Here is a 27,276-nt window from a genome sequence, read left to right on the forward strand (position 1 = left end):
ATAAAACACGACGATAGAAAAAGTGACAAAATGAGAGAAAGTTGTTCCCCGACCAAAATGCAATCATGTTGAAAAGTGACATTTGTAAAGTTGGACGATAGGATTTCCTGAAAAAGTGCAAGACTTGTCTTGAATCAGGACAAGATTTGTCTTGAAAAAATACAAGACTTGTTCTGAAAAAATACAAGACTTGTCTTGAATCAGGACAATTGTTCTCAAATTTGAGAACTTTACAAGAAAAACTGACTAAAAAGTGCAAGTCTTGTTCTGAATCAGGACAAGACTTGTCTTGAAAAAATACAAGACTTGTTCTGAAAAAATACAAGACTTGTCCTGATTCAAGACAAAACTTTACAAAATGTAAACTTTACATAACCGTTTCTATCGTACATGATATTTAGTTGACATTGTAAACTATCTTCATGTAAAGTATGGCGGTTTGAAACCGTCGGGAACCTTCACTTTTTTGACGAAGTGCGAATCTTCACTTCGTGTCATGATGCAAAAATAATGAGTTCATTTACTCACAATATTTTTGTACAAAACGACCCCAAACTTTTAACTTCTTTTCTGCAGCTTCTAATGCTATCTTAGCGAGTTCATATTCTCTAAATTCTCTCTTTAAATCTTCTTGTTCCCATTGGTCTAGTTCGTATGGAGAATCTCTATAACCATAACATATCTCACGTTCATGTTCTAATTGTTTTTCGCACATTTTTCTAACTTCTTGTTCGAACAAATGTTTTGCATTCTCTACTGTATCTTCGAGTTCTTCTTCATCTAACTTCTCATGAACTTTCTTGTCTATGGAATCCATAATTTTTCCCAACTGCTATGCAATATTTGGAGAAGCCCACATTGCTATATAGTTTATAAGTCTTGGGTCTACATACGTTCCTCTAACCTGTTTGATTTCATCAGGAATTCCTGCATGAATTTTGTATAAAAAGCAACCGCCGGAATTCAGACGGTTGCTATATTCTTCACAAAATGCCTTATAATACTCTTCCCAGGACTTATTTTCCAACAACTTTCTAAAGTCTTTCCTAAACTGCTGACACATATTTGTTGCATTAATGTAACCATCCTTGTCTCTACGTAAGACTTCAATACCGTTATAAGTGCCTTTTGTGAATGTTTCGCCATTAGATTTGTTCGTGAATGTTTTTGCTTCGACTGACATTTCTGTCTTTACATACAAAATAAAAAAAATAAAACTAACTTTATTTTTTCTGTCTTAAGGAAATTCATGAGGGTAGAAATGAGGTTAGAAAAGTGGTTAGAAAACGTGTTAGATCTAACATTCTAACATAAACTTTATTTTTGGTGTAAATAAATGGTACCATTAATGATATCATGACTGTTCTCGTTCATGTCTGATTTACATCTAATGAAAAAGTTTAGAAGAATTTTCTTATTCTTTCTGGCATGTTTTTATCTTTCCAATACTCCCGCTCTAATGGTCCCAGATGAGTTGGTTTAGATTCTCTCAAGTTCTTAGATGGTATAACATCTTCAACGCCTCCTTCATATCTTACTTTATAAGTGTCATCGTTTATGTTATAGCCAAGTATTTCAATAACCACTCCTCGCTTTGCTTCGTCAATGGTTTTAGCAAGTTTGCCATTACTACTTTCAACTAATTTATGTCGAGGATAAAATGCAATGGAGTCGTCGGCAGCTTTTATAAGATATCCATTACCTTGCGTTGAATCTACTATATAATAATTTCGACTTAACCTTAAACGTTTCTTTGTCAACGGTTTGTCGTCAAGAACTACACGAACTTTTGTACCAGGAATGAGGGTAAATTGTGTTGAATTTCTGATATTTTGTGTTTGGCTTCGTTTCTTTTGTATATACTTTTCTTCTTGTTGTTGTGTCATTGAATTTGGTGTATGTCCTGTTGTAGAATGCGTTGAGGAATTATATACTTCGATGAAATGTTTCATTGTTTCTTCAGTAAAGTCTCGCTCTTGATTTAAATCTCTGAGCGTTCTTATGAAGCGGTTTATGATGCCGAGTATGTTATGGTTATGGTCTTCAGTAGTGTAGTGAGTTATGTTATGCTTAATGAGAAAATCTGTGATTTCATTGCTGAGGTATGCACTGTCTTGGTCTGATGTTAAAGTACTTGGGCTATGTTCTGCTACAAACTTTTGTAAAACTCTTAACACTTCACGAGTTCCTTTATTTTTCATTGGATATGCATATACTTTGCGAGTGTTAACATTAATGAAGATGAGGAATGGTTTATGTCCTCCTTTTCTGCTTTGAATGAGAGTGTCAAATTGGTATGCGTCAGGAGTGTTGGAGTAAATTGGTAAAAAGTAGTCGTAAGGGTTTATTTTTGTTTGATGTACAACATTTTTGTCAAAGAACTTTTTCACTTCAGCTCTGTTAGTAAATCCCCAACTTTTTGCTGCTTCATTGAACTTCTTAAATGACCTCCATGGATGTTGTTCGAATACTTCTTTCAAGCTCATTTATGTAAAGTTAAAGATTTCATTGAACACGGTACCATGCGAATACAGTCACAAATGGTGGCATATAATCTGCACCCGAGCCTGTTGGATTTGTTGTGAAAGTGTGTGAATGATTTCCTCCTGGTTCAGTTGGTCGAAAAATCTTTTTTGCTGAATTGTTATAAGATGGAGATAAAACGTCATTGCCAGCTTCATATTCTGAGTTGTATAATGGGTGGTCTCTTAATGAGTGGCTATGGTCGCCAGAAAAGTTTGTAGTTCCTGTATGAGTGTGCGGTGGAAGGTTTGCTTCTTTAATTTTCTTCGAACCTCCTGTTTGCTTTGAATATCTAGCACAGTATAAGAATTTATCTACAATCTGCTTCCACGTACCAAAACCTAAAACACTTGCTGGATTTGTTGAGTTCATTGACGTATAAATAGAGCCTATAGGATATAATGTTTGAAGTATTTCAGTCTTTAATGTTTGAAGCTCTGTTTTGTCTGCTTTCTTATCTAACATTGTTGGTAGTTCATATGCTTCAAAGTTTCTGGCATGATCTTCGATATTCCTGCAACTGTTATCTAAATTGTTAAGAGTATCTTTTACGCTTGTACTTGGATTTTCTAATGGTGCACTTGAACCAAGGGTATAGTTCAATATTATGTCGTCTGCTCTAACAGTAGTGAAGGATTTATGTGTATGGTTCTTGTCAGCTTTATTATCATATAAATCTTGAGCAGTGAATTTAACATTATTTTCATCATCCATGACATAAACATTTTTACAGCTAATTTCTTTCTTCGTTGTTATGTTTTCATTCGATGTTAAACCTTGTGGAAAGTTAGGAGGTTTATAATATAAAGCAGCCGCGTGCGGCGGGGCTCCGCCCTCCCCACCAGTTCCTTCAACCGTTCCTTCAATACTTTCTATAGCAACAGTTGAGAAGGAGTTATGTGTATGTTCTTTATCTGCTTTTTTATCTAACATTGCTGGTAGTTTATATGTTTCAAAGTTTCTGACATGACCTTCAATGTTCATACATTTACTATTTAAGGAGTTTAGTGTATCTTTTACGCTTGTACTTGGATTCTCTAAAGGTGCACTTGAACCAAGGGTATAGTTCAATATTATGTCGTCTGCTCTAACAGTAGTGAAGGATTCATGTGTATGGTTCTTGTCAGCTTTACTATTTAATGTAGCTTGAAGTTCATTTATATCGGAGATATTGTGTTTATGAGATTTCAAAACTTTGTTCGTTGCGTCAAGTTCATCTTTGTCAGCTTTACTTTTAATAGCATCTTCAAAAGTTATTTTTGCCTTAACTCTCAATGTAAATCTTGGTTCAACTAATACACCGTTAACAAAGAAGTATGAAGCATAAATTTCATTGTTATAACCAAATGCTTCTGGTGCTTTACCTGTGTCATACTGTACAGTACAGTGTATGTCATAACCTTTAGCACGAATGAATTTATATCTTCTTTCATTAACATCTTCAGTGCTTATTTGTTCATCCTGTGTTAAATATCCATGGTAGTCCGTTATAATCTGTTCGTCTGAACTTATATAATGAACATGGTTTTTATCTGCTTTTTCGGCTAATTTCTCTTCTATCTCATTTATTTCAAGTTCATGCCTACCACCACCTCCCGAAGAAGTATTTTTCTTCAGCTCTTGAAGAACGTCCACTTCGCCATCTTTGGTGTCAATAATGAGACTTTGAGTTAAAACCTTTCCTGTCTTAATGGATGTTTGTAAAACTTCTTCTTCACCGTGTTCGGGGTCATGGTCGTCATCATATCTTGTGAAATCAGAGATGTTGTCATACATTAAGCATATCTGTCTCAAAAGTTCTGCTATTTGAAACTGGAACGAAAGATATACAGAACTTTCATCATCTCCTAAAGTCAAGTCTGCTTTCTTAAGTATTTCTTGAATGTATGCAATGAGAACAGAGTACCTTGGAAAATATTCGAACAATATTTCATTAGCTGTTGGTTTTGGTGGTTTCTTCTGGAGTTTCTGTTGGAGTTTCTGCATCTCTTGACTTCAATGCTCTTGCTCTCAAAGACCTAAATGTTAGAGCACCAGGTTTTACAAAGGACTTTATAAATGCTTTAATAGTTCCTGGTAAGTTATTGTTAGCATTAAGTAAGTTCCTTATGCTTCCATCATGTACGTCCATAGCACTATGTAAAAAATCTATACTTTTCTTGTAGTCAGCAATAGACTGACTGTGATTTTTTAAAGATTTGTCAATACCTTTAAGCCAATCTTCATGCATGTCTGATACTGAGCCAAGAATATCATTTGCTTCCTTTAGTGTATTTTGTGCTTCTCGTAAAGTATCCAATCCCGTACGTGCATTGTTTGCTATACGTCTTACAGTATCTATTTGACTCCTTGTTTCTTGCATCCAACCAGATAAAGTTTTAATAGTATCCGAACCATTTGAAATGAAGTTCAAAGCATTTTTAACGTCATCTAAAACTTCTTCACCAAGTACTGCCCATATCTTTCCGATTTGGTATTGAAGAACTCCATATGAAGCAGCTGTTAAACCAGTATTTATAAGGTTCCATATCCATGATTTAGCAGTTTTTCCATCCTTTCCATCTTCACCATCCAAACCGTTTTCGCCTTGAGGTCCTTGTATTCCTTGTATTCCTTGTATTCCTTGTGGTCCTTGAGGTCCGGTGTCACCCTTCTCTCCTTTCAGTTCATCTTTATGTTCGTTATAATATTCTAATGTCATAAGGTGTACATCATTACTGCTACCAGCAACGCCGAGAATTTGTTTCTCATTCATGACTAAATTCTTTAGGCATTTAATGTTGTCGTCAAATCGAAAGCTCTTTAACAATTCAATGAGAACATTTAATACTTTCACTAATGAGGCATCTACTGTAGAATTTATATATTGCACCGTTCCATCATTTATGATGGGAACCTTGCTTGTTGTAATGAATGGGTCATAAGTGTTAAAAGTATCGAAATCAATGACTTTTTTAGTTTTTCCATCGTCAATGACTAAATCATTGCCTTCAATGGTTAAAGTTGAGTTTTCGTTTACTAGTTCATGTGCTCTTCTTGCTTCATTTGTTTCATACGCATATGCAGCAATAGTCATATTTTAATGAGAATAAAATGTTGTTCTATTTGCAAAGTACAGACCCAAACGAATACGGGACAGTAAAGCTACAAACAAACTTAGGTCTTCAGAATGAAGCGCTTGCTTTCAGAGTTGTTGACTTCAATACTATCGCAACTTTTGTCATAACAGATGAAACAGATTTCATAGAGATTGAAATAGATGACAAAAGAAGTGTTATAACATTTCCTAATAGAGCTGGGTATAGAATAGATAAAATTGCTGGAGTCATAGATACTCTCATAAATGAAGAAACTATTGACAACATAGATGTCGAACTCTCTTCTGAGGGAACATTGAAGTTCAGCAGCGAGAAAGAGTTTAAGATACCAAGAATGAGTCATAGAGTACAACTTCTTTTGGGTGCATACCATATGACATTTCCTTTGAAAAGTGTTGACAAAACGATTGAGATGAAATCTGTTCCATACGTATGTTATGGTAATTGTTTGTACATTGAGTCAAAAATAGCTAATGTCACAGGTATTTCAGGAGTTAATAGTAAAGGTTCAGTAGAATATAAGTCTTTCTGTTATGCAGTCAATTCAATGTTCATTCCAAACGTTCCTGTCATAGCAACTCATTTAGGTAAATGGGTTCGCATTAGTCCTCATAATTTGAAAGACATGCAATTCAGACTTGTTGACTTTCAAGGAGAGCCTGTAGAACTGAAGGCACCAGTGCGAATGACTGTTGAAGTTGACTTTTTAGAAAATATTAAATGCAACAGCTTACAAGAGAACTCAGAGCTAAAAATATAAAGTATGAATGTTATGTATTAGGTCATGAACTTTGGTTGTTGCTGTTTGATGAAACAAATGAGTTAGTTATGTCAGTCAAGAGAACAGAAAAATATTGTGTTAGTGAAAACTGCACCAAGTCAATAAGATTAGGTTTGCATTATGAAGATGAGTTCGATACTGTTGAAGAAGTTTTGGATAGATATTACAAATTGCTAACTTGAAATTTTTTGACTGACGGCGCAAAGCGCCAAGATGGGCTCAAAGAGCCCTCCTGACTGCTTTAATTTACTAAAACATATTTCAAACAAAGCTTATAGTCAGTAGATAGTTTTGTATACTCGTTCGAATATTTATACTTAAACTCAACTCCTGTAGTTCCTGGTGTTTCAATGATGCGGATGTTACCTATTTTCATGAATAGTGGAGTTTGACCACAGCATTCGATTTCAGGGTCGAGATAGTCAATGACACATTGTTTCCCTGTTATTCGTGAGATAACATTTTCAAGGTCCTCCTTTGTTAGAATTATTTGGTTCTTACTTATAAGATTTGTCAAAAGCTTCTTATCGTCTTTGAGTAAAATTGTTTGGTATAACTGAAGAAGGTAATGGTCTACGTTATCTGAAGGATTTGTTTGAACATTTGTGTAAGGGTTGTCGTTGGCTTCTCTTGAAAGAACTTGGTCCAGTGGTGGATACTCTAACTTAACATCTGATGTAGCGTTAGCGTTTGAAGCTGTGTTTAAATTCACCGACTTAAGATCTGGTTCTTTTTCTTTCAAACACTCGAACTATAGTTCTTTATGACAATATTGTTTGTCGTTCGTGAGTCAACATTTGATGTTGGTTCAATTGGAACATTAACGGCACCAGCTAAGATGGATTTGCTTCTCATTTCATATAGAATAAAAACCTTTTATATGTATGAAATGAACAATATACTCGACAAGGGTTTGAATGTAAAGCTAACGAATGAAAATATTGTTGAATTCACTGAGACAGGTGCTGTGTATAAAGATGTAGAACTACTGAACAAAAGAGCTAAGGGAAGAAGCAGGAACATGAACAAAGGGTGGAAGCCTATAAAAATTTATGTCAATGATGGCTCAGGAGGTTCAAACATAAAGTATGCAGAAAGTTATAGAGTTTATGCTCTCAAAGGTGAAAAGCCTTCATTTAAGAACAGCTATTCTAACGCATATCCTCAAAAGCTAACGGATGGGGAAGTGGATGATATGAATGACAGCAAAAATATTAACAGAAATGGCGACAGAGATGCATGGAATTTGTTTACCATCAGTCAATTGAAGGTTAAACTTTAAAACAATGTTGGTCGTTCCCATGGAATATTTTTGACTTTAATGGTATTAGTCATGATATGAATCTCAAGGTATGAACGAGGAGAGATGAGAGACTTATATGCTTCCCAAATTTCTTCAAAAGGTAATGTTATACCTGACTGTTTCCAAATGAGTTCAATATCATAGCGTGAGAAACCTTGAAAGATAACGAAGTCAGTTATGAGACGTTTTATGTTTAAAGCTAAAAACCTCCATGTTTGCATAAGTATTGCTACAGTTAAATGGTAATGTCTGACTTTAGTAATGATGTTAGCTAATGGTGAGTCTGGTTTTGACACTAAACCTTTTCCGGCGAAGTCGTCACAAACGAGCAGAGTGTTTGAAGGATACTTTTTGAAGGGGTATTTTGAAAGTTTTGATAGAATGTAGTTTGTAAGTCGTTTCATATCGTAAACTCCTGAGTATTGACGTAAGTGGTGTTTGTCAATAATTCTTTCCATCTCCTCAGAAGTCTTTTGCATTCCTGACTGTATAAATTCAACGATGGCATAATATTTCCTCTTACGTCGAATGTAACGTTGAAGAAATTCAATGAGTTCACTGTCTGGAACTTTAACGACAGAGGCTTGAACTTTTGACATAAATGTTTTCGCTGTTGAGTCCATAGAGTCTGAAGTTGCTGATATAATGATTTGGTCATAGTGAGTCGTTTCCTAAACGTTCTGTTATGAGTATATGACGAATGAGGTTAAATGTCTTACCTGAACCCATCTTTCCACAATAGAAATAAACACCATTTGAACAGAACTCATAGTCCTTACTGAAAGGAAGAATGAGAGAAAGTTAAGTTTTCTAGTTTCATTCATGTCTTCATCTACGTCATGTATTAAATGCTTCATTTTATCTCCATTAAAAATGCAAGTCAGAAATATTCAGAACATAGCACCGAGTCTAACTGACAAGAGTATAAAGATATACTATGAACATGTTATGATGAAACCAACCAAAATTCAAGAAAGTCAGTATACTTATGAATATCCAAGACACTGGGTAGAGTATGTAGGAGGTGAGAAAGCTATTGAAATCAGACAGGTTCGAAGTATTCCAGCAGGAAGAACAATATTATTGAAGAACTTTAATGTTTTGAGATATAATGATGAAACAAAGAAGCAAGATAGTTTTCCTGTTGCTGTGTATGTGAACCTAGACACAGGAGATGACATGAAAGTTTTTAATACAAAGCTTCAAACGGTAGTGAGAGAACAACTGACTGCGGAAGGACATCCATTACCTTCAGAAGTTACCATAGCATATAATTTTGAAACAAACTCAATAGATTTTAAAGTCGTCTCTGCAAAGAAGTCAGGTTTTACATTTAATGAAGCAGATGTATATTCGAATGAAAACTTCAAAGCTTGCATGCTATTAGATTAATGACGATTGCTTTAAGAAAATATTTAAATTCAGTGACTCAAACGATGTCAATAGATGACCTTCGTGGAATGTTACCATCGACGTTTACAGTAGAAGGTTCAGCAGGATTGCTTACAAGATTGTCAATTGGTGGTATTTGGTCTCGTGAGAACATTGTTATAAAATCCAGTATAAGTGAATTTGCTGAAGAATCTATATTATGTCTTTCAAACTATATGTATTCGCCGCCGAAGCATTATAGTATAACAAACTTTGTCAGTAAGTTTAAACATAAGACTTGTCGAACCTTCTTCAATGAAAGATGTTGTGCTACCTAAAGATGGAAAGGATGGACTCATTATTGAGATGATTTTTAATAGCATATTAAATGAGCTGTGTTCTTGAAGGTCATTCATGATGAAATAACTGTTGTAGAAGATGTTAGCAATTGTTCAGACATTTGAAGCGTATAGATGAGATAAGAAAGAAGTTAGATAGACCGCAAAGCGGTGAGGGCGAAGCCCGTGAGAATGTTTATGTTTCATTGACTTTCTCCAGTAACGAGAACTTTTATGAGATAATATTGAAGAGAGATGATTTTAATATGGTGTAAATGGTAGCTTGGGCAGCTTTAGGCGCAATGGGAACAAAAGCATTAGCATTTTGAGCAAAAGCACTTGGAGCTTATGACGCAGTAAATAAAATGAGTGGAGGAAGGGTTTCGAAGACATTAGATGCAAATAAAGGGAAGATTGGAGGCTGGGTTGCAAAGAAGTTAAGATTAAATAAAATAGGGCTCATAAATAAAGCATCCAATTTGGTTGCGACTGAGTCAGAAAATGCTTTAGGAAAGGACGATGAGTTTGCAAAACACGCAAAAGACTTTAATGACCAGATGAAAGGTGAAACAATGCATTTAAATAGAGTCGATGGAACTAAAGAAAATGTTTCTTCTCCACCAGTAGTTCTTCCGTATGGTCCCTATGGAATGTATGGAAACCCTTACGAAAGACCATTTGACCCATTGACTGGTGGAAGTAATTGGTATCATTACGGCCGAAGAAGAAAGACAGTCAAGTTGGAGACAGACGTGAAGAAAGCAACTAAAAAGAAACCAAGGAAGAGAGTTATAAAGCAATGAATTCAACAGGGTAGAAAAGAGGTTAGAAATCGAGTTAGATATACCCTTCTACCCTAAATTTATTTTTGGGCTATGTTTTCATACGTGTGAGGGTGGTGATATCATTTATTTTTAAGTTTATTTTTATATAAATGACAGAACAAAAATATAACATTTCTACTCAACAGGAATGAGACCCTTACTGACTATGTATTCGTTTAATGCTTGATGAAAACAATGGTACATATTATCGTATGGGTATACACAACGTCTGTTTCCATCGTCGTCGTATATGTAGAGCTCAAATCCAGTCCAACCTTCTTTTGTACAATATGTAGCTTTATTTAAGTATGCATTTATGTAGATAAGGCAATTTTCTTCATCGCTCCAGAAATAATTTTTCGTCATTGTTGAAATAGTTTTTGTTCCTCTACGTCCATAAGGAATGTATGCAATGAACTTTGCGTCATAAGGGATTGTAATATATTCAGGGTTTCTTTCATCGTCAATGGGTCTGTCTTTGTTAAAATGCATGTTTCTCAGTTTTACTTGAGTTTTGAATAGTTCACGGAAACGTTCTGGGAAAGAGTCATAGTAAATGTAGTCGGATATGTCTTTGTAATGAAATAAAAAATTTAAAAAAATAAAAATAAGGTTATTTTTTATTTAGTGAGGACGGTAGTGAAGTCGTTAGTGAAGTCGTTTATGTGTCAGACGGTTTTGTAAATATTTAAGGTTAAGTTGGTGTTATGGTTGTGTTGTAAAATATACGTTACCGGTTTCGTAAAGTGTCAAAACCGCTAAGTGGTGTACGGAGGCGCGCAGTGCCTCAGTACACGACTTAGAGATACTAACTTCCTGCTTGTCTTCCTACATTGTCCATCCATCCTTGAACTTTTCCTCTTGTTTCAGGATTTGGAATAAGATTTGTTGCATCTCGTGCTACATCCCAACCTTTCTGTACAGTTTGTATAATAGGTTGTGCTTTCTCTTTCAGTATACCTAATGTACTCAAAATCTTCCTTCCAACTCCAAATACACCTCTGGCTATTGTTCCCACTGCGGGTAAAAATCTAGATGCGACTCCTGCTAATGCGCCAAATAAACCCATTTCTTATGGGTTAAAAAATGACGAATCCGAACAAGGACCCCTATGTTTCTAAAGCGACAAAGAAAGCACTCATGATAAAAATCTTTAGTTCAACACCAAATGCTTGGTTTATGGATATCTTGGAAAACATTCCGAGAGTTAGAACAGATGGACCTCCATACTGGTTAATATTTGTTGGTCAAAACACAAGATACTGTGAAGCCATACCATTACAGTCCAAAGCTATTTTAGATATCTTAGCAGCTTTGACAATATTCGTTGACAAATACCATCCAACAAAACTGACATCTGACTGTGAAAGTTCTTTCAAATCAGATGATATTAAAAACTATCTGCGTTCAAAAAATGTAAACCAATATTTCATTGTCGACCAAAACCATTCTGCTCTTGGTGTCATTGACGGATGTATAAAAATGTTAAGAGACTTAAACCAACCACATGGTGGTGAAGCAAATGAAATGTCATATGACGACAAATATAGACACTTCTCCATGGCAAAGATGAGACAAGTTTTAAATATTTACAATAACCGTAAACAAAAAGGTTTGGGAAACCACTCCCCCGAAGAAATGAAAAACAACCCTGACTTAGAGAAAGACTATATATTTAATAATTTAGTCAAAAGAGACAAACAAGAAAGAATGCCGGGCTTCAAACTTCAGAAAGGTGACAAAGTAAAAATAGAAATACCTAAACGCGACCCATATGAAAATACTATTGACTATGACAACAATGGGAACTCGACAGGTACTCACATTCGTGTTCGTAAAAATAGAAGAAAGTATACAAGAGAATATTATGAAGTTTTAGGCAAACATGGCAAAATGTACACACTGCAAGCAGAAGATAAAACTACTATTGTCAGACCTCGTTTCAAACTTGTCAAAGTTCAAGGTGGTATACTTTCAAAGACAGTTCCTAACAAATATAAGACAACTCCTGACGAATATGCTAAAGAAGTTGAAAATGACGACTAAGCAATTCTATACCATGCGTAAACTGTCATGTAAGGTGGCATGTATTCTTTACTTTGTCCCGTTGTTTGCGTATATCCTGAAACGAAATGTGTATGGTTTCCTTCTCCCTGCGTGTTATTCCAGTAACAATTTATAGCAAACTTAACGTCGTCTTTAACATCATATCCTTTACCTTTTGTCATTCCTGACCAATCCCAATATCTATGACTATGCCAACCTGCTTGAGATGTACTTAAATCTATGTAATGACTGTGTGCAGGTAAATTTTCACCTGAAATCGTTTTACTTCCACCTGTTTCCTTTGAAGAGTTTGCACAATACAAAAAACTGTCGACTATTTGTTCCCATGCACCAACACCAAACATTACTTGAGGACCTCTTGCATCCATAGATGTATAAATAGAACCTACTGGGTTCATTAAATCAAACATATGAGATATTATAGGATTGTCTCTTTTGAACTTAAAATATAGTGCAACTATTTCAGGTTTCTTCTGGTTTGTGTCAGAATATTTTTTATAATATAATCTTATGTTTTCAGGGTAAGTAAAGTCTTGACTATAATATTTATTTCTATCATCTGTATAATAATATACTATTCTCGTTTTTTCTATTGCATTATATCTTTTATATCTATAATAATCTAAATATAATGTTAGCTTTTGTTCATCTACATATGGTGTTCTGTCGTCATCTCCATAGTCATAATAATGTGGTGCCGGAGCTGGGTCAGGTAATATCATATCCACCATTTCATAAACTCCTAAATATTTCTTTTGTTCGTCTCCATATAAGTTTAAGTAGCAGTTGTTGTCTAATGGAACTTTAACTTGTGTACCATCATTCTTTTTATAGCTTACATACATTTCATTGTTATTTTTCGGAGTGAGTTTATACCGTGTACCATTTTTTAAGGACTGTACCAACTGCCATCTAAAATATTTATTTTCTTCATTGACAGAAAAGTCACCAACAATAGTTTCAATATTTTTTGTTCCTATCAAACTTTGGTATATTTCATTGACATATGTTTTATCTGCTTTATTTTCAAGGCTAACGTTTAAGTCTGTTATTTCAGAAGATGTATGTGTATGTCCAACGGCACTTTTCCTGTTTAAGGTTTCTTGTAAGTTTGTAATATTTGCAATGGTATGTGTATGTCCAACGTCACTTTTCCTGTTTAAGGTTTCTTGTAAGTTTGTAATATTTGCAATGGTATGTGTATGTCCAATGTCACTTTTCCTGTTTAAGGTTTCTTGTAAGTTTGTAATATCAGATATAGAATGTGTATGAGTCTTATCTGCTTTTGTCTCTAATGTTTCCTTAAGACTTGGTATTTGGTTAATATGATGTATATGAGTCTTTTTAGAATATTCGTTTTCAGCTCTTGTCACTTCACTTGACATTTTATTGTCAACATATGTTTTGTCTGCTAGTTCAGGATGAGTATGTTCTTTTGTTGCATAAGCATTGTTAGCTCTTTCTTCTTCTTTTGCTATTGCATCGTCTACATATTCTTTGTCAGCTTTGTTGTCAACATCTGCTTTCAAAAGAAGTTCATTTATAGGTTTCTCGTTTAAAGTTCCTTTTGTTGGATTTATACAGACAGTATTGTTCTTATTGTCTTGAAATAGAAACTCATCTGTTATAGGGTTTAATGTCGGTTTTAAGTCACCCCCTTTCAATGACTCAGATATCTTAGAATAGTTTGAAAAGTTTGTTGTGCTCTTATTTAGAGCTTGCATAATGAGTTGTCGGTTGTGTTGTATTTCTCTCATAGACGCTGTTTCATTTGACATTTTTATTATAGATAAAATATGCTTCCAATAGAAAAAGAAAATTCTAGAGTTGCTACAACTAAACCATTAGATGAACTTTTTACTAATGTCGGTCAAAAGTTTGAGACAGATACCGTAAAGCATGAAGGCTATCGTTTTGACTACCCATTAAGATGGTTAAGAGACCCATCTGTCACACAAGCTATTGGCTTTCGAAGAATAAAGTTTGTGTCTATAGAAGATAAAAGTTTTCCATTTATTGTAAGGTTTCATATAGATTATACATCTGAAGGGCAACGAAAAATGTGGGAAGAAATTGAGCTAATACAAGTTGACCTCTCATCTTCTCTACAGACTGCATTAAAAAATATAGAAGATAAAATAAATTCATGTTATGCAAAATATGCTGATGAATATGCGAATACCGATAGCACACTTTATGTGAGAATTGTATATGACAAACAAAATTCACAAGTGTCATTTCAAATCTATGAAGACAATCCAAATAAAGACGAACAAATATATACAGAATTCACTGCAATGTCATGGTATTATTTGCAAAGAATGTTAAATCAGAAAGTTGAACCTCCTTTAGCAAATATCTACAGTCGATATGCAAGAGATGAACCATATTTATTTAAAGATGTTTTCGACCCAGATGCTATTATTGTTCATGCTTCATTTTCTGGCGCCCAAAACTCTTTCTTATGCTTGGCAAATGACTTTTACGAAAAACCTACAAAGTTATACGAACCACCAAGTGGAAGTATTTCAGACTTTCAAGTATGGTTTACTACAGATGGAAGAAAAAGAATAATTCCATTATACCATGCGTTTTACTTAGAACTTAGTTTCATATACAACTACTATCGAACGATAAAAATATAACTTTTTAATATACCGGTTGTGGTTGCCAATTTGACTGTGGTGCAGGTTCAGGCTGTTGTATTACAGGAGCTTGTTCTTCTGGTTCAGGGTCTTTAGGTATAATACCAACAAACTGACCTACTCTTTTACCAATATTTTTGACACCGTTCCATACTCCTCTTCCGACAGATTTTATTCCATTCCATATACCTCTTCCAACATTTCGAAAGAAGTTTCCTATCTTACTGAAGAAACCCATTTTACTATATGTAAAAATCTAATGTCCGCCTAGTCTCTTACGTTTCCTGTTGAGTTCCATAGCATTCTTTAACTGGAGCTCATACATTCTGTTTCTCCTCTGGTAGAAAACATATTCTGGGTCAACTCCTGTGTTCGCGTCATCTGCATAAAGTTGTTTATATCCCACTTCAGGGTTTGTATAAAACTCTTTCCATCTCATATTTGCATACCATGGTGGCAAACCTAACGCAGCGTCATTTGACATGGCAGTTTGCATTTGTACATCTGTTGGTACTTGACCATAGTTTGCCATTGCAGTTTGTATTCTAACTTCATTTGGAATATTCTCTGGGTTTGGTTGTCCAGGTTGCTGTGCATTCGCTAAGTTCTGTGCGTCCATTTAATATTAGATAAAAATATCTCTTACGAGTACATATGCTGAACATTTGCAGGCATTGGTTCATCTTCATATTCTCTGTACTTTTCTGCCACGTCAAATAAATAAATGACACAATGGAAAAAACCTAAAACAAGTAGTCCTATTTCAAACCACATTTACTTACTAATAAAATTTCGTTATTGTGACACTTTCTCCAGTTTATAGGACCTCTCTCATACTCTATCTTGTCATATCTAAACTCATAGTCATGTATGTCTTCTAACCATCTCATAACGGTTTCCAAACCACTTTTATCGGATGTAAAGTAAAAGCATGGATGGTTATGTATAACGTCTAAAGTTTCTAAAGAGTCTCTCAAAGTCCAGTCTACTTGGTATTGAAAATCCCATGTGTTATAGAACGGCGGGTCCACTATAAAGAAAACATTTTCCTTGTCTTTATATTTTTCATACAACTCTGTTCAATGACATCTCACAAACTCTATACCCTCAATATATTTTTCTATGTCCTCTTTGAAAACATTTGTATAGTTAAGATATAAAACTTTTGACATAAGTGTTTCAATGTCATGAACTCTTATAGCACCACTATATAATAGTCTAGCAGATATACTATCCCAGTCTATATATTCTGCTTTTTTCAAAACCTCTCTCACAATATTTTTCTTATCTAATGGTATACGTTCCATCTTACCTATAGGTATCTTTTCTTTTAACTCTTTCAATATATTGTTTGTGTCTGGAATATGTTTGAGACGGTCCATATAGTTGTCGAAGTCATTGCATATAATCTTTGAGTCTGGGAATATTGTATGACATAAATGGGATATATAGAAACTTCCACCGAACAAATCTACAAATGTTAGACCATTCGGTAGTTTCTTAAGTTCTCTCAATATAATATCTTTACATCTACTCATATTTCCAAAGAACGGTAACGGTGGTTTTGTAAAATTCATTTATATATAATAATAAAAATTTTTTTACCCGAAAAGTGATAGAAAAGTGACAAAACATGAAAACATATATAATTTGTGAAAAGTGACACATTATATAATGTTTTCGACCCAGAAGAAGGCTTCTTCCCAGAAGCAATGGAGGAGGAAGAAGAGGAGGAGGAAATACAAGACTCTATCCAAGAAGAGTCCTCCGAATTCACACCAGAAGACTAACAATTTTCCGAATAAAAACTTCATTTATACTAAACATCTTCGGGGCTAGAGGGCGCAACGCGCCTGGAAGCCCCACTCACCTGACCTTCTTTCCAAAAAATAATTTGATTTACGATGGAATAAAATAATCCAACGTTAGTTGAAGATCAGACTGCATGTTCTTATTTGCATTTAAAAAGTAGCTTTAACAATCCATAATTTAGTTAATAAAAAACAGTCTAATATTTATGAAATTTAAAATTCTTACGATAAGAAAGCATCAAGCCATGATTCGCGAATTGCACACTCTGCTGATATGAGAGATGGCTTAAACAGTTCAGCATCAATATATGATATTGTACTATACATCACATCCAACGTAAATATGAGAGAGAAATAGTGTTGGACACCTGCAACTCCATCGCTTGTTGTCAATGAGTGGTTAAGCATTGACATATATCTATTTGCGTCATCTAAATAAGTTCTCAAAGTTAAATTATCTGGTTGCAAAGCCAATTGGTTAGTAAAGAACTCTATAATCTTCTTTATATTAGCTTGGCTTCTGAACCAAAGAGTTTCTACAGTTGCATGAACATCATCAGCTTCCATTTGAGTTTTTCTGCTGCTTTCTTTAAAGTTCTGATGATAAAGCAAGCAGCCTTCTTTGAATATCTCAATGAAGCCATCGATGTCGACGTCTTCTCTTTGTTTGGCCTTAGTAACCGTAGATCTGTAGAAATCTTCAACTTGGCTTTGAGTTAAAGCAGGAATTAACTGATACATTAAGTCATTAAATCCCTGTGCTGATAATCTAGGAATTATTCTGTATAGAAGTAATTGTTCATTCAATCTTGCAATTACATCGTTTTGATACTCAATAATACACTTCTGTAATATATCCTGCATTGCAACATATCTTTTTGTCGACTCCAAATGTATCGCAGGTCTTGCAATTGACAATTCCAAAATGTCAATGTAAAATCTGTTTTGATATCTTGCAGCCCACCATCTTTTAAGGGCTTTCTCTATCTGGTCTTGGCTCAAATAGTATTCTGACAGCGTTTCCAGTTGGTCCCTTGTCTTTATTGGTATGCTACAACCAACTTTGATACAATCTGTCCTCGCGCGTAAAGCAAAAGCCAATTGTTCGTCATTGAATACTTGGTCCAAGAAACAAGTGAATAACTCAACTTCAGGAGTCCTATCCGCATGTTCATGACAAGAGATGTAAAGGTCCCAACAATATTGGTCAGTCATATAATCCAGTTTCATCAACCTTTTCGCGTAATCAAAAACAAATTTCGGAAAAGGTGTCAATGGTTTTTTATCAGCAATAAGATCAGCATTTTCTGCAGTTTTTTCACTGAGGATTTGTCTGATCTCTGTTAATAACCATTCAAGACGCTTTGGAGCTCTGTTTGAATAGTTTGTTTTGAGCAAACCCAAAAAAGTTGTTTTTGCTTGTGGCTCCGTTTTTTGTTGAATTTCTGTTTCAACTTTTGGTTGAGGAAGTAAAGATTGTGTTGTTGCAGTAGTAACAGGTTTAGTTCTGCATGCTCTGTATATTGCATCTGATACGATTTTTGATGCAAATAACCTCAAAAAGTCCGTATTGTCCTTTTTTATTTCAACTTCTCCTGCTTCACCTTGTTTTATGTCTTCGTCATCCATTCTGAACTCCTTGTCGTTATTCAGGATGATATGTTTAAGTGTTGCGAAGTCTTCGTATGTCTGGACATTGATTTTCTTCTGTCCGTAGTTTTGTTTGGTCGCATTATTGTAAGCATTCAAAATTGGTTTGAAAACATCGTCTTCGAACTCAATATTTGATGTCGATCCTGCTACTGATGGTCTATCTCCTGCGTGTGAGATTCTTTTGATCTTCTTTGGAGCAAATAATCTTCGACTGATAATATCACACTGAATTTCAATAGGAGACTTATCGGGAACAACGCGACTCTTCTCTATTGTCTCTGTTGCTGTTAGAATTTCTCTATCTAATGCCATTATATCGTTTTTGAAGTCTTGCATTTCATTATTCGCGTCTTGTATTCCTTTTCTTGATTCTTCTTGTTGCTGTCTAAGCATTTTAAGATTTTCTGCAAATCTAAGGGTATCCGCAGTATAATTTGTTGATAAAGTATCTAACTGTCGTAATTCATTATTTAATTCAACTAATTGTTTGTTTTTCTCGGCAATTCTATTATCCAATTGATTCATTTCCTCTTTTATCGATGCAGCTTCCTTAGAAGCTAAGCCTACTTGCTTAACAATCGAATCATAATGATCAATTAAAACTTGTAGATCATTTCTTTTATCTGCAATTGCTATTGTTAATCGTTCACTATGATCTTTGTTTTTAATTACTTCTGGTCCGTATTGATCTGCAAGTTTATTGACTTTTTCTATTTTATCTTCAACTTCAGTGACTTTTTGTTTGTATTCTCTTTCGATTTTAGGTATTTCTTTTTGCGCTGAAGAAAAGAATGTTCTACATTTCTCTAATACATCACCTTGTAATGTACATTCGATATAATATTGTCTGACAACATCTCCAAATATCTTATAATATATGGTTTCAGCATCAATATCGCCATGATCCATCAATCTGTCAATCATTTCAGAAAGTTGCAAGAAGTTTGTCTCAGCAGGTGGTTCGTTAGGCTGCAAAACCTTTCCGTAGAACACATGAGGGCCTTCTTCTGGTTTAGTGTCTTGAAATATTGATGTTGTTGTTTCTGTTGTGCGTCTTGGTGTGATATTGTGCTCTTTTAATAATTTTTCTATGTCAATTGTTGTTTGTTTTGGTTTTTGTAATTGCCTAAATGCTGTTTTAGGACGAGTTATTTTGATTGTATCTGTTTGTGGAGAATTTAATGTAGCTTGTGAAGTATTTGAACGAATAATATTGACTGCACTAGGATTTCGACCGAGTAAACCAGATTCTTTCAAAGGATCTTCTACATCTGTTACTACGGGATCCTTTGGCATCTTGTTCCTGAATGCACTCCCATGAAATCGGGAGTGCATTTATAAAATTTTTGGGAAGCAAAAAAAGTTCGTTTTTTATTTATTTTCAGCACCCCCTAAAAACTTTTTTTTGAAAATAATATCACTTGAAGGTTGCACATACACACTACTGACTTTAATTCACTTTTTGACAATTGGCGTGAATCATCATTGAAATTTAACCTTAAACAATTGAATTGAATACCATGTCATAGGGGCGTAAGAGCATCCTTAAAATCAACCTTAAACGCCTGAATTGACGGCCATATCATAGGGGTGAAAGTACACCCTTATAAATTCTCAATTTTCTCTAAGACCCGTGTTACATTTAAGTTATCAATATTCAAGAAGCTAATTTTTTTGGAATTTGGAGATCTTCACTATTATTTCTCCAAAATTGATCCTTAATTTATTTTATCTAGAGTAAAGAACACTATGCTTCGTACCAAAGTAGATTCACCTTTAACAAACGAAGTTCTAGAGATTACGAACTTGCGTGCAAAAAATTATAAATTTATCGAAGGTTCTTCTAATTGTTTAAACGCATCCTTTGATTTTAGGAGTACTTATGTGACTGCTTTAATTAAATTCTATTTTGATTCTAGTTCTCACGACATAAATGATGAGGGAGGATCATTTTTATATTCTAAAAATATAGCTGGTTACCCAATCCCTATAGCTTTATTGGGAGCAGGACAACATAAACTTAGCTTATGTGCAGTTGTTGGTCTTCGAAGTTCTTGTTCTAATGAAATAACATTTAATATCTATCCTTTTCCTATCTCATACCGAAATGGCTCACTAAAAAAGTGATATTTTTGGCGCCAATAATTTGATTTTTCTGATTCTTTCTATTTAGATATATTTATTTAATATTCATATTCCTTTATATTGCCTCATATTATTTCCCATTTTTAATCATATTATACAAATCTTTAATAATTTTTAATGTTGTTATAGACCGAAAATAGATTTTTTCGGTTTTCTCTTCAAATAATTGAAAGAATGATACTATTATAGGTTTATTATATTATATAGCATATAATCATGCTATAGCCGAAAATTATAAGTTTTGAGAAGATTGAATATAACACAAATAAATTTGAATGTAAGTTAAATTGCTTGTTGTTTTTAATAGGCATTTAATGAGAAATCCAATATTGCAAAATTCAAATTGAATGATTGAAAGAACAGAAAAAGTCATTCTTTTTTTCGAATATGTTTCATTGTATTTATAATTATTGGCAAATAAGATATTTAAACTTGATTTTTGAAGGAAAATTCACAAAATTGAATAAATTCAAATAATTTTTATTCAAAAATAAACTAGTTATTTGAGTTTAATACTAATTATCTATTCAAACTACAAAGTTTGTAATTTAAAATATTTTGTGAGATCAGATTGAATGAATTCAAGGTTCTTTTCAATTAATATTAATGACCATATTATTTTCGAACATTCTAAACCAAATATATAAAAATGGGAGACGAATGTTAAATTTGCTAGACATGGGGGAGTTGTCTGCAAAGTTTTAGCTCTTATCTCTAACAAAAAATTAATTTTTAAAAAAATGACCGAATACGTTTCACACGAGAAAAAAATAAAAGGCAAGATAGAATTTTCTAGACATAAAGAAGTTGTTTACCGAGTTTTAGCTCTTATCTCTAACAAAAAATTAATTTTTAAAAAAATGACCGAATACGTTTCACAGCGAGAAAAAAATAAAAGGCAAGATAGAATTTTCTAGACATAAAGAAGTTGTTTACCGAGTTTTAGCTCTTATCTCTAACAAAAAATTAATTTTTAAAAAAAAGACCGAATACGTTTCACAGCGAGAAAAAAATAAAACTTTACACTGATTTTAATTTTCATTTCCAGTCACTTTACTTATTATTTTTTCTTTTTTTTCATTTTAATTATAAATTATTTCATAATACGTTTATTTACGTTACCATTTTCTTTATTCTTTTGAATTCCATACTAGACACTTATAGAATATTTTGATTGTTAACGTACTTCATTAGAATGAATCCTTACAAAGGGTATGTCGATCGAATTTACCTAATTGGTATTTCCAATCAGATTGAAAAAGGTAAAATGACATGGGAAGAAGCTTGCACCCATGTTCCCATCGCCCCAACCCTTCAATCAAATGATTTCAAATATTTAGATGTTTCAAAATCTTTTTTACAAAATCAATTTAGCTTACAGAATATCCCATTGCCTAAAGGCAAGAAAGGTCGTAGGGTCAATCCCTACGACCAAATCAAAGCTCTTGCTGTGATACATGACCACTGGGCCTTTCCCTTTGGTCAAACAAAACAATGGAAACGTTTGAAATTACAACAAAGTGATGTATCTTATAGAGAAGTACGCAGATACTTCAAAGAAAATCATTTCACCAAGACGCGATTAGAGCATGCCGGGCCAGAAACAGCAGTAAGATATTGGGCGCTTTCACCCAATCTTATCTGGCACGCAGATGTTCATTATTTTAGGGGTGTTCGTGGCCAGTATATTTATGGCATAATCGACGATTTTAGCCGCAAAGTCCTAGCGTGTATACAAATACCAGATATGCTAGCAGCGACGACAGCGAACGTTGCGGCTTCCGCCTTCATTGAATTTGGCGCCCCTTATTGTTTCTGGACCGACAACGGTTCAGAAAATAGGGGCGCCTTTCAAGATCTACTTGATCTTTGGGGCGTCCAATGGCGGCATACAGACTCTCATTCTCCCTACCAAAATGGGAAGATTGAGAGATTCTGGCCGACATTGGAGCGCTGCCAAAGCATTCAGGCTATTCCTGCCTTTATTTGGGAGTACAATAATAACACACCGCATGAAGATCTCCCAATTAATCCATTAACTGGAACAAATTACACGCCAAATCAAATGTATCAGCTGAAACCGAAATACACAAATGCAGATACAGAAAGGTTGTGGCAAATATGGGATACAGATACAGGCATGACCGCTGTTGACACATTCACAGCGTAATAATAAACATAATTTTTTAATTTCATTTTTAACAAGTTTTTTTAAATGTATGTAATGAATAATTCATTAGAATATGATAATGCACATTGTAACAGAATAGAACAATCACCAAATTTTTTTGAAATTAAAAAATAAAAGTAAAAAGTATAAAGTAATCTAACCAAAAAAGATATTTAAAAGAATTTTGGAAAAACAGAATAAGGATAATGATATTATTTTAGATACACAATCGATGTACTGAAGAATAATCCGGTAAAATGATGATATAAAATTAGATTATTTTACAAGTAGCTAAAAGAATAAAACTATAATATAAAATAAATGAAGTTTAATGAAACAATAAAGGTTAAATAAATAATAAAGATTTTTATTTTATATATCAGTATTGAGAAGAAGTAACAGCTGACACTTGGTAGACAACTTCTTTATGTCTAGAAAATTCTATCTTGCCTTTTATTTTTTTCTCGCTGTGAAACGTATTCGGTCATTTTTTTAAAAATTAATTTTTTGTTAGAGATAAGAGCTAAAACTCGGTAAACAACTTCTTTATGTCTAGAAAATTCTATCTTGCCTTTTATTTTTTTCTCGCTGTGAAACGTATTCGGTCATTTTTTTAAAAATTAATTTTTTGTTAGAGATAAGAGCTAAAACTTTGCAGACAACTCCCCCATGTCTAGCAAATTTAACATTCGTCTCCCATTTTTATATATTTGGTTTAGAATGTTCGAAAATGCGTAATATGGTCATTAATATTAATTGAAAAGAACCTTGAATTCATTCAATCTGATCTCACAAAATATTTTAAATTACAAACTTTGTAGTTTGAATAGATAATTAGTATTAAACTCAAATAACTAGTTTATTTTTGAATAAAAATTATTTGAATTTATTCAATTTTGTGAATTTTCCTTCAAAAATCAAGTTTAAATATCTTATTTGCCATATAATTATAAATACAATGAAACATATTCGAAATTGAAAAGAATGACTTTTTCTGTTCTTTCAATCATTCAATTTGAATTTTGCAATATTGGATTTCTCATTAAATGCCTATTAAAAACAACAAGCAATTTAACTTACATTCAAATTTATTTGTGTTATATTCAATCTTCTCAAAACTTATAATTTTCGGCTATAGCATGATTATATGCTATATAATATAATAAACCTATAATAGTATCATTCTTTCAATTATTTGAAGAGAAAACCGAAAAAATCTATTTTCGGTCTATAACAAATAATTTTTAATGTTTTGAGCTTCAAAGTCTTGTTCTAACTATTTTCATTCATATATCCTAGAAAAAATTAAAAAGTTTTTTAGAAATAAAAATGTTTGTATGTAAAGTATTGAAAATATTCTAGATGAGAAGACATTCTCCAGAAGAGATTGATATTGATTGGCTTTGTGAAGCCATCACAAAATCAAATAATGGAGTTAAGTTAACTGATATTTGCGCGAAAGCTAAAATAAATCATGAAGGCAGAGTTATATATAATCATACTATCTTAAAGTATTCCTAGAAATTTCCAAAATTAACTGAAATATAACTGTACAGAATTACTATTTTCGAGATAAAATTCATATGGAAATACTAATTCATAACGCTTTATGTTATATAAATTTAATTTATAAAAATTTCAAAATAAATCAAATTTAACACAATGAATATAACTGCAATCGAGGTTTTTGACGATTGATTCTTACGAGAAGTTTTCCAAACTTTGAGTTAATGTCTTGACATTAACTCAAAGTTTGGAAGTCTAATAAGGGGAATTGTAGGCTATGAGGTACTGATTATATATCAGTGCCTCATAGCCTGCAATTCCCATTAGAAATCGGAGAAATTTTGTCCGCATAACTTATGATGCGGACAAAGTTTCTCCCATTTCTACTTAGAATGAAAGGGCAAGATGTATATAGGTACACTATATATCTCTTGCCCGTTCCTTCTTACCTAAAGACTTCCAATCTTATTTTTTTTTCCAATTTTTCCCCTAAATTTAAATCTTATATAATATAAATAAAATGCATAATATCAATCACAAAAATTAATGTTTATTTTTTTAATTAAAATTGCCGCGCAATTTAAGGTTGTCTGTCACTTTTTTGTTAGCCATTTCGGTACGAAACAATATCTATCCTTTTCCAACACTTTCAAATCTAGTACTAACTCCAAATGTTGTAACTAAAAATATTGATAAACAAGTGACTTTAACTGGAACATTAAAAGATGAAACTATTTCAGGAACTGATGTGATTAATTACGGATTTAACGGTGATACTTCTTATGGAAGGATCCAACTTGATTATTCTGATGGCAATATCATCAAGTTTCTTTTTGCTACTAAAACAGCTGAAAAAGATTTCAGTAAAACTATAACTCTCCCTGATAACTTACAATCAGGATCAAATACCTTAAACTTGAAAGTAACTAAAATTGGTGAAGGAACGATGAACAGGTTATATTCAGTTTCTTTCGAAGTAATTGTTGTTAAAAATAAACCAACATTAACTATTACAACACAAAATAAACAAGAAATATATAAATGTCCAAATGATATCAGTTTTCATGTTGAAGGTCAAGTTGTTGATTTAGATCATACAGGCGCATTTTCATTATATTATATTATTGATAGTTCTAATGCAATCAAATATCAAAACACATTCATTATCAGTTCATCACCAACATCGATTGACATTTATATTCCTATTTCACGAAATATTAATGAAGGTACACATAATATTATTTTTTATGTTATTGATGAAAGTTCAGAACGATCTAATGAAGTTAATATTGAATTCACATACATTTCACACAAACCAACATTATATATCACAACACCAGACAATCAACAACTTCGAAAGAATACAAACACATTCATATTGATTGAAGGACAAGTTGAAGATTTAGATGGCAGTGGAACAGTTACAATTTATTATAATCTTGACAATACAAACGAAAAACAGTTAACATCATTAACAATTTCATCAACATCAAAACAAAATTTTGCAAACAAAATTGATTTTCCAACAAACTTTTTTGAAGGTACACACAATATCAAACTTTATTGTATCGATGAACAAAATAAGAAATCTAATGAAATAACAATCAAATTCACTTTTAATTACAATGCACCAACACTATTTATCACAACATCAGACAATCAAGTTTTCAAGAAGAATGATGGTCAATCATTTATTATTTCCGGAAGTGTTCAAGATTTAGATGGCAGTGGAACAGTTACAATTTATTATCAGTTTGATGGACAAAATCAAGCTGTTGCACAAACACAAACTATTTCACAAACAACATCTTATCCTGTTTATAAAATTATTGAATTTCCATCAAATTTCCCAGAAAGTAACAGTCATTACATCAATATCTGGGCAACAGATGAAGCAAATAAAAATTCTCTAACAATTACAAAAAAATTTTTCATATCTTTATAATAATCCTTCAATTGAAATAACAAGAGCTCCTCGTTCATCATATTTAAAAGGTACAACGGATGACACAATTTTTGTTGAAGGAAAAGTTAGTGATCTAGATGGAATTGGTTCTATTAACGTCTATTATTGTTTTAATAGTGAAACACCTATTAAAGCGACATCGTCATCAATTATCGTATCAGATAAAAATACTAAATATCCATTTAATTTTAATTATCAAATTCCAAATAATTTTCCAAATCGTGAATATGATATAACAATATGGGCAATTGATGAAAAAGGAAAGAAATCAGAAAATAAAAAATATCATTTCTTAGTTTCACAATATGTATCAAATGCACCAGAAATTGTTGGTTTTTATATTGATCCCAGTGAATTTACACGAAACTTCAATATGAACATGAAAATTTGGGGCAATGTTAAAGATAAAGATTGTAAAGGAACAATAACAATTTTTTACTCCATTGATTATAACACATATCGAACATTAACTACAGTTTCTATTTCATCAATTAATGCTGTATCATTTGAAAAATATATCACAATTCCAAATGATCTTCGTGAAGGAACTATTTCGATTTCATTGAACGCAAGGGATGAAGATTATAATAGTGATACTAAATATAAATCATTTAGATTCAACCATAATAAGCCAATTCTTAATATTGATAATTTGCAAAATGATATGGAATTAAAAAAGAATATAAATAAAACAATCAAAATTATTGGCAGTGTAACTAGGGATGCGTTAAACACGCCATTTGACCGGGCGTACATTTTTTTTTGTTCGCCCAAAAATTTCGCCATTTGAGAAATTCAAAAATTAAAAATAAAATTTTAATCTTGATTTTTTTATTTTCGTGATTTTTTTGAAACTTACATAAGCGATGAAATACTTTTTTTAAGTAATCGTTTATTATATATAAATATATCTTAATAAATTTAATTCCTTAAGGTAGAGCGTGTTCAAATTTAAAATCTCATACAATATTTTCTTAATGGCGTATTTTTCTGAGGTCGCCCAAATAAAGGCGAATTCAAAATTGAGAACTCCAAGGCGTATGGCGAGTATTCAAAAAGTACGCCACTTACAAAA

The 27,276-nt window shown here is 32.9% G+C and overlaps 14 protein-coding genes across 14 annotated transcripts, besides 7 other annotated features; 4 read left to right on the top strand and 10 right to left on the bottom strand.

Annotated features, from left to right (window-relative positions):
- Positions 1 to 11,052: part of a mobile genetic element that runs on past the window's edge.
- TVAGG3_0933400 (integrase core domain containing protein family) lies at positions 1,401 to 2,486 on the bottom strand (the record flags this gene model as incomplete). Its single annotated transcript, XM_051252698.1, has 1 exon — positions 1,401 to 2,486. One exon carries the CDS (start codon positions 2,484 to 2,486, stop codon positions 1,401 to 1,403), a length of 1,086 nt encoding a protein of 361 aa, XP_051078272.1.
- TVAGG3_0933410 (uncharacterized protein) lies at positions 2,506 to 2,895 on the bottom strand (the record flags this gene model as incomplete). The annotated part of the gene is made up of 1 exon (XM_051252699.1): positions 2,506 to 2,895. The coding sequence occupies one exon, from the start codon at positions 2,893 to 2,895 to the stop codon at positions 2,506 to 2,508; it is 390 nt and encodes a 129-aa protein (XP_051078273.1).
- Positions 3,504 to 4,299, bottom strand: TVAGG3_0933420 (keratin-associated protein family; the record flags this gene model as incomplete). Its single annotated transcript, XM_051252700.1, has 1 exon — positions 3,504 to 4,299. A coding segment is annotated over one exon (796 nt), but the record flags the coding sequence as incomplete, so codon positions are not given.
- On the bottom strand, positions 4,994 to 5,599 carry TVAGG3_0933430 (organellar and viral DNA polymerase type B; the record flags this gene model as incomplete). The annotated part of the gene is made up of 1 exon (XM_051252701.1): positions 4,994 to 5,599. A coding segment is annotated over one exon (606 nt), but the record flags the coding sequence as incomplete, so codon positions are not given.
- On the top strand, positions 5,617 to 6,381 carry TVAGG3_0933440 (uncharacterized protein; the record flags this gene model as incomplete). The annotated part of the gene is made up of 1 exon (XM_051252702.1): positions 5,617 to 6,381. The coding sequence occupies one exon, from the start codon at positions 5,617 to 5,619 to the stop codon at positions 6,379 to 6,381; it is 765 nt and encodes a 254-aa protein (XP_051078276.1).
- TVAGG3_0933450 (protein of unknown function, DUF4106 family) lies at positions 7,681 to 8,304 on the bottom strand (the record flags this gene model as incomplete). The annotated part of the gene is made up of 1 exon (XM_051252703.1): positions 7,681 to 8,304. One exon carries the CDS (start codon positions 8,302 to 8,304, stop codon positions 7,681 to 7,683), a length of 624 nt encoding a protein of 207 aa, XP_051078277.1.
- TVAGG3_0933460 (protein of unknown function, DUF4107 family) lies at positions 9,972 to 10,217 on the top strand (the record flags this gene model as incomplete). Its single annotated transcript, XM_001320144.2, has 1 exon — positions 9,972 to 10,217. The coding sequence occupies one exon, from the start codon at positions 9,972 to 9,974 to the stop codon at positions 10,215 to 10,217; it is 246 nt and encodes an 81-aa protein (XP_001320179.2).
- TVAGG3_0933470 (uncharacterized protein) lies at positions 10,374 to 10,730 on the bottom strand (the record flags this gene model as incomplete). Its single annotated transcript, XM_001320145.1, has 1 exon — positions 10,374 to 10,730. One exon carries the CDS (start codon positions 10,728 to 10,730, stop codon positions 10,374 to 10,376), a length of 357 nt encoding a protein of 118 aa, XP_001320180.1.
- A 135-nt stretch (positions 11,053 to 11,187) lies between the features above and the next one.
- Positions 11,188 to 13,582: a mobile genetic element.
- A 519-nt stretch (positions 13,583 to 14,101) lies between these two features.
- Positions 14,102 to 14,950, top strand: TVAGG3_0933490 (uncharacterized protein; the record flags this gene model as incomplete). The annotated part of the gene is made up of 1 exon (XM_001320146.1): positions 14,102 to 14,950. One exon carries the CDS (start codon positions 14,102 to 14,104, stop codon positions 14,948 to 14,950), a length of 849 nt encoding a protein of 282 aa, XP_001320181.1.
- Positions 14,951 to 14,954: 4 nt separating this feature from the next.
- TVAGG3_0933500 (serine threonine-protein phosphatase family) lies at positions 14,955 to 15,188 on the bottom strand (the record flags this gene model as incomplete). The annotated part of the gene is made up of 1 exon (XM_001320147.1): positions 14,955 to 15,188. The coding sequence occupies one exon, from the start codon at positions 15,186 to 15,188 to the stop codon at positions 14,955 to 14,957; it is 234 nt and encodes a 77-aa protein (XP_001320182.1).
- An 18-nt stretch (positions 15,189 to 15,206) lies between these two features.
- On the bottom strand, positions 15,207 to 15,569 carry TVAGG3_0933510 (uncharacterized protein; the record flags this gene model as incomplete). The annotated part of the gene is made up of 1 exon (XM_001320148.1): positions 15,207 to 15,569. One exon carries the CDS (start codon positions 15,567 to 15,569, stop codon positions 15,207 to 15,209), a length of 363 nt encoding a protein of 120 aa, XP_001320183.1.
- A 460-nt stretch (positions 15,570 to 16,029) lies between these two features.
- On the bottom strand, positions 16,030 to 16,488 carry TVAGG3_0933520 (phage tail repeat-like family; the record flags this gene model as incomplete). The annotated part of the gene is made up of 1 exon (XM_051252704.1): positions 16,030 to 16,488. One exon carries the CDS (start codon positions 16,486 to 16,488, stop codon positions 16,030 to 16,032), a length of 459 nt encoding a protein of 152 aa, XP_051078278.1.
- A 67-nt stretch (positions 16,489 to 16,555) lies between these two features.
- TVAGG3_0933530 (uncharacterized protein) lies at positions 16,556 to 19,755 on the bottom strand (the record flags this gene model as incomplete). Its single annotated transcript, XM_001320149.1, has 1 exon — positions 16,984 to 19,749. One exon carries the CDS (start codon positions 19,747 to 19,749, stop codon positions 16,984 to 16,986), a length of 2,766 nt encoding a protein of 921 aa, XP_001320184.1.
- Positions 19,756 to 19,838: 83 nt separating this feature from the next.
- Positions 19,839 to 19,962: a mobile genetic element.
- A 720-nt stretch (positions 19,963 to 20,682) lies between these two features.
- Positions 20,683 to 21,511: a mobile genetic element.
- Positions 21,512 to 21,754: 243 nt separating this feature from the next.
- Positions 21,755 to 22,726: a mobile genetic element.
- Positions 22,727 to 23,125: 399 nt separating this feature from the next.
- Positions 23,126 to 23,964: a mobile genetic element.
- A 462-nt stretch (positions 23,965 to 24,426) lies between these two features.
- Positions 24,427 to 24,679: a mobile genetic element.
- A 172-nt stretch (positions 24,680 to 24,851) lies between these two features.
- TVAGG3_0933590 (uncharacterized protein) lies at positions 24,852 to 26,984 on the top strand (the record flags this gene model as incomplete). Its single annotated transcript, XM_001320150.2, has 1 exon — positions 25,182 to 26,180. One exon carries the CDS (start codon positions 25,182 to 25,184, stop codon positions 26,178 to 26,180), a length of 999 nt encoding a protein of 332 aa, XP_001320185.1.
- Positions 26,985 to 27,276: the final 292 nt, after the last annotated feature.

The sequence above is a fragment of the Trichomonas vaginalis genome, chromosome I, assembly GCF_026262505.1.
Source record: "Trichomonas vaginalis G3 chromosome I, whole genome shotgun sequence".
In the NCBI taxonomy this organism is placed as follows: Eukaryota; Parabasalia; order Trichomonadida; family Trichomonadidae; genus Trichomonas; species Trichomonas vaginalis.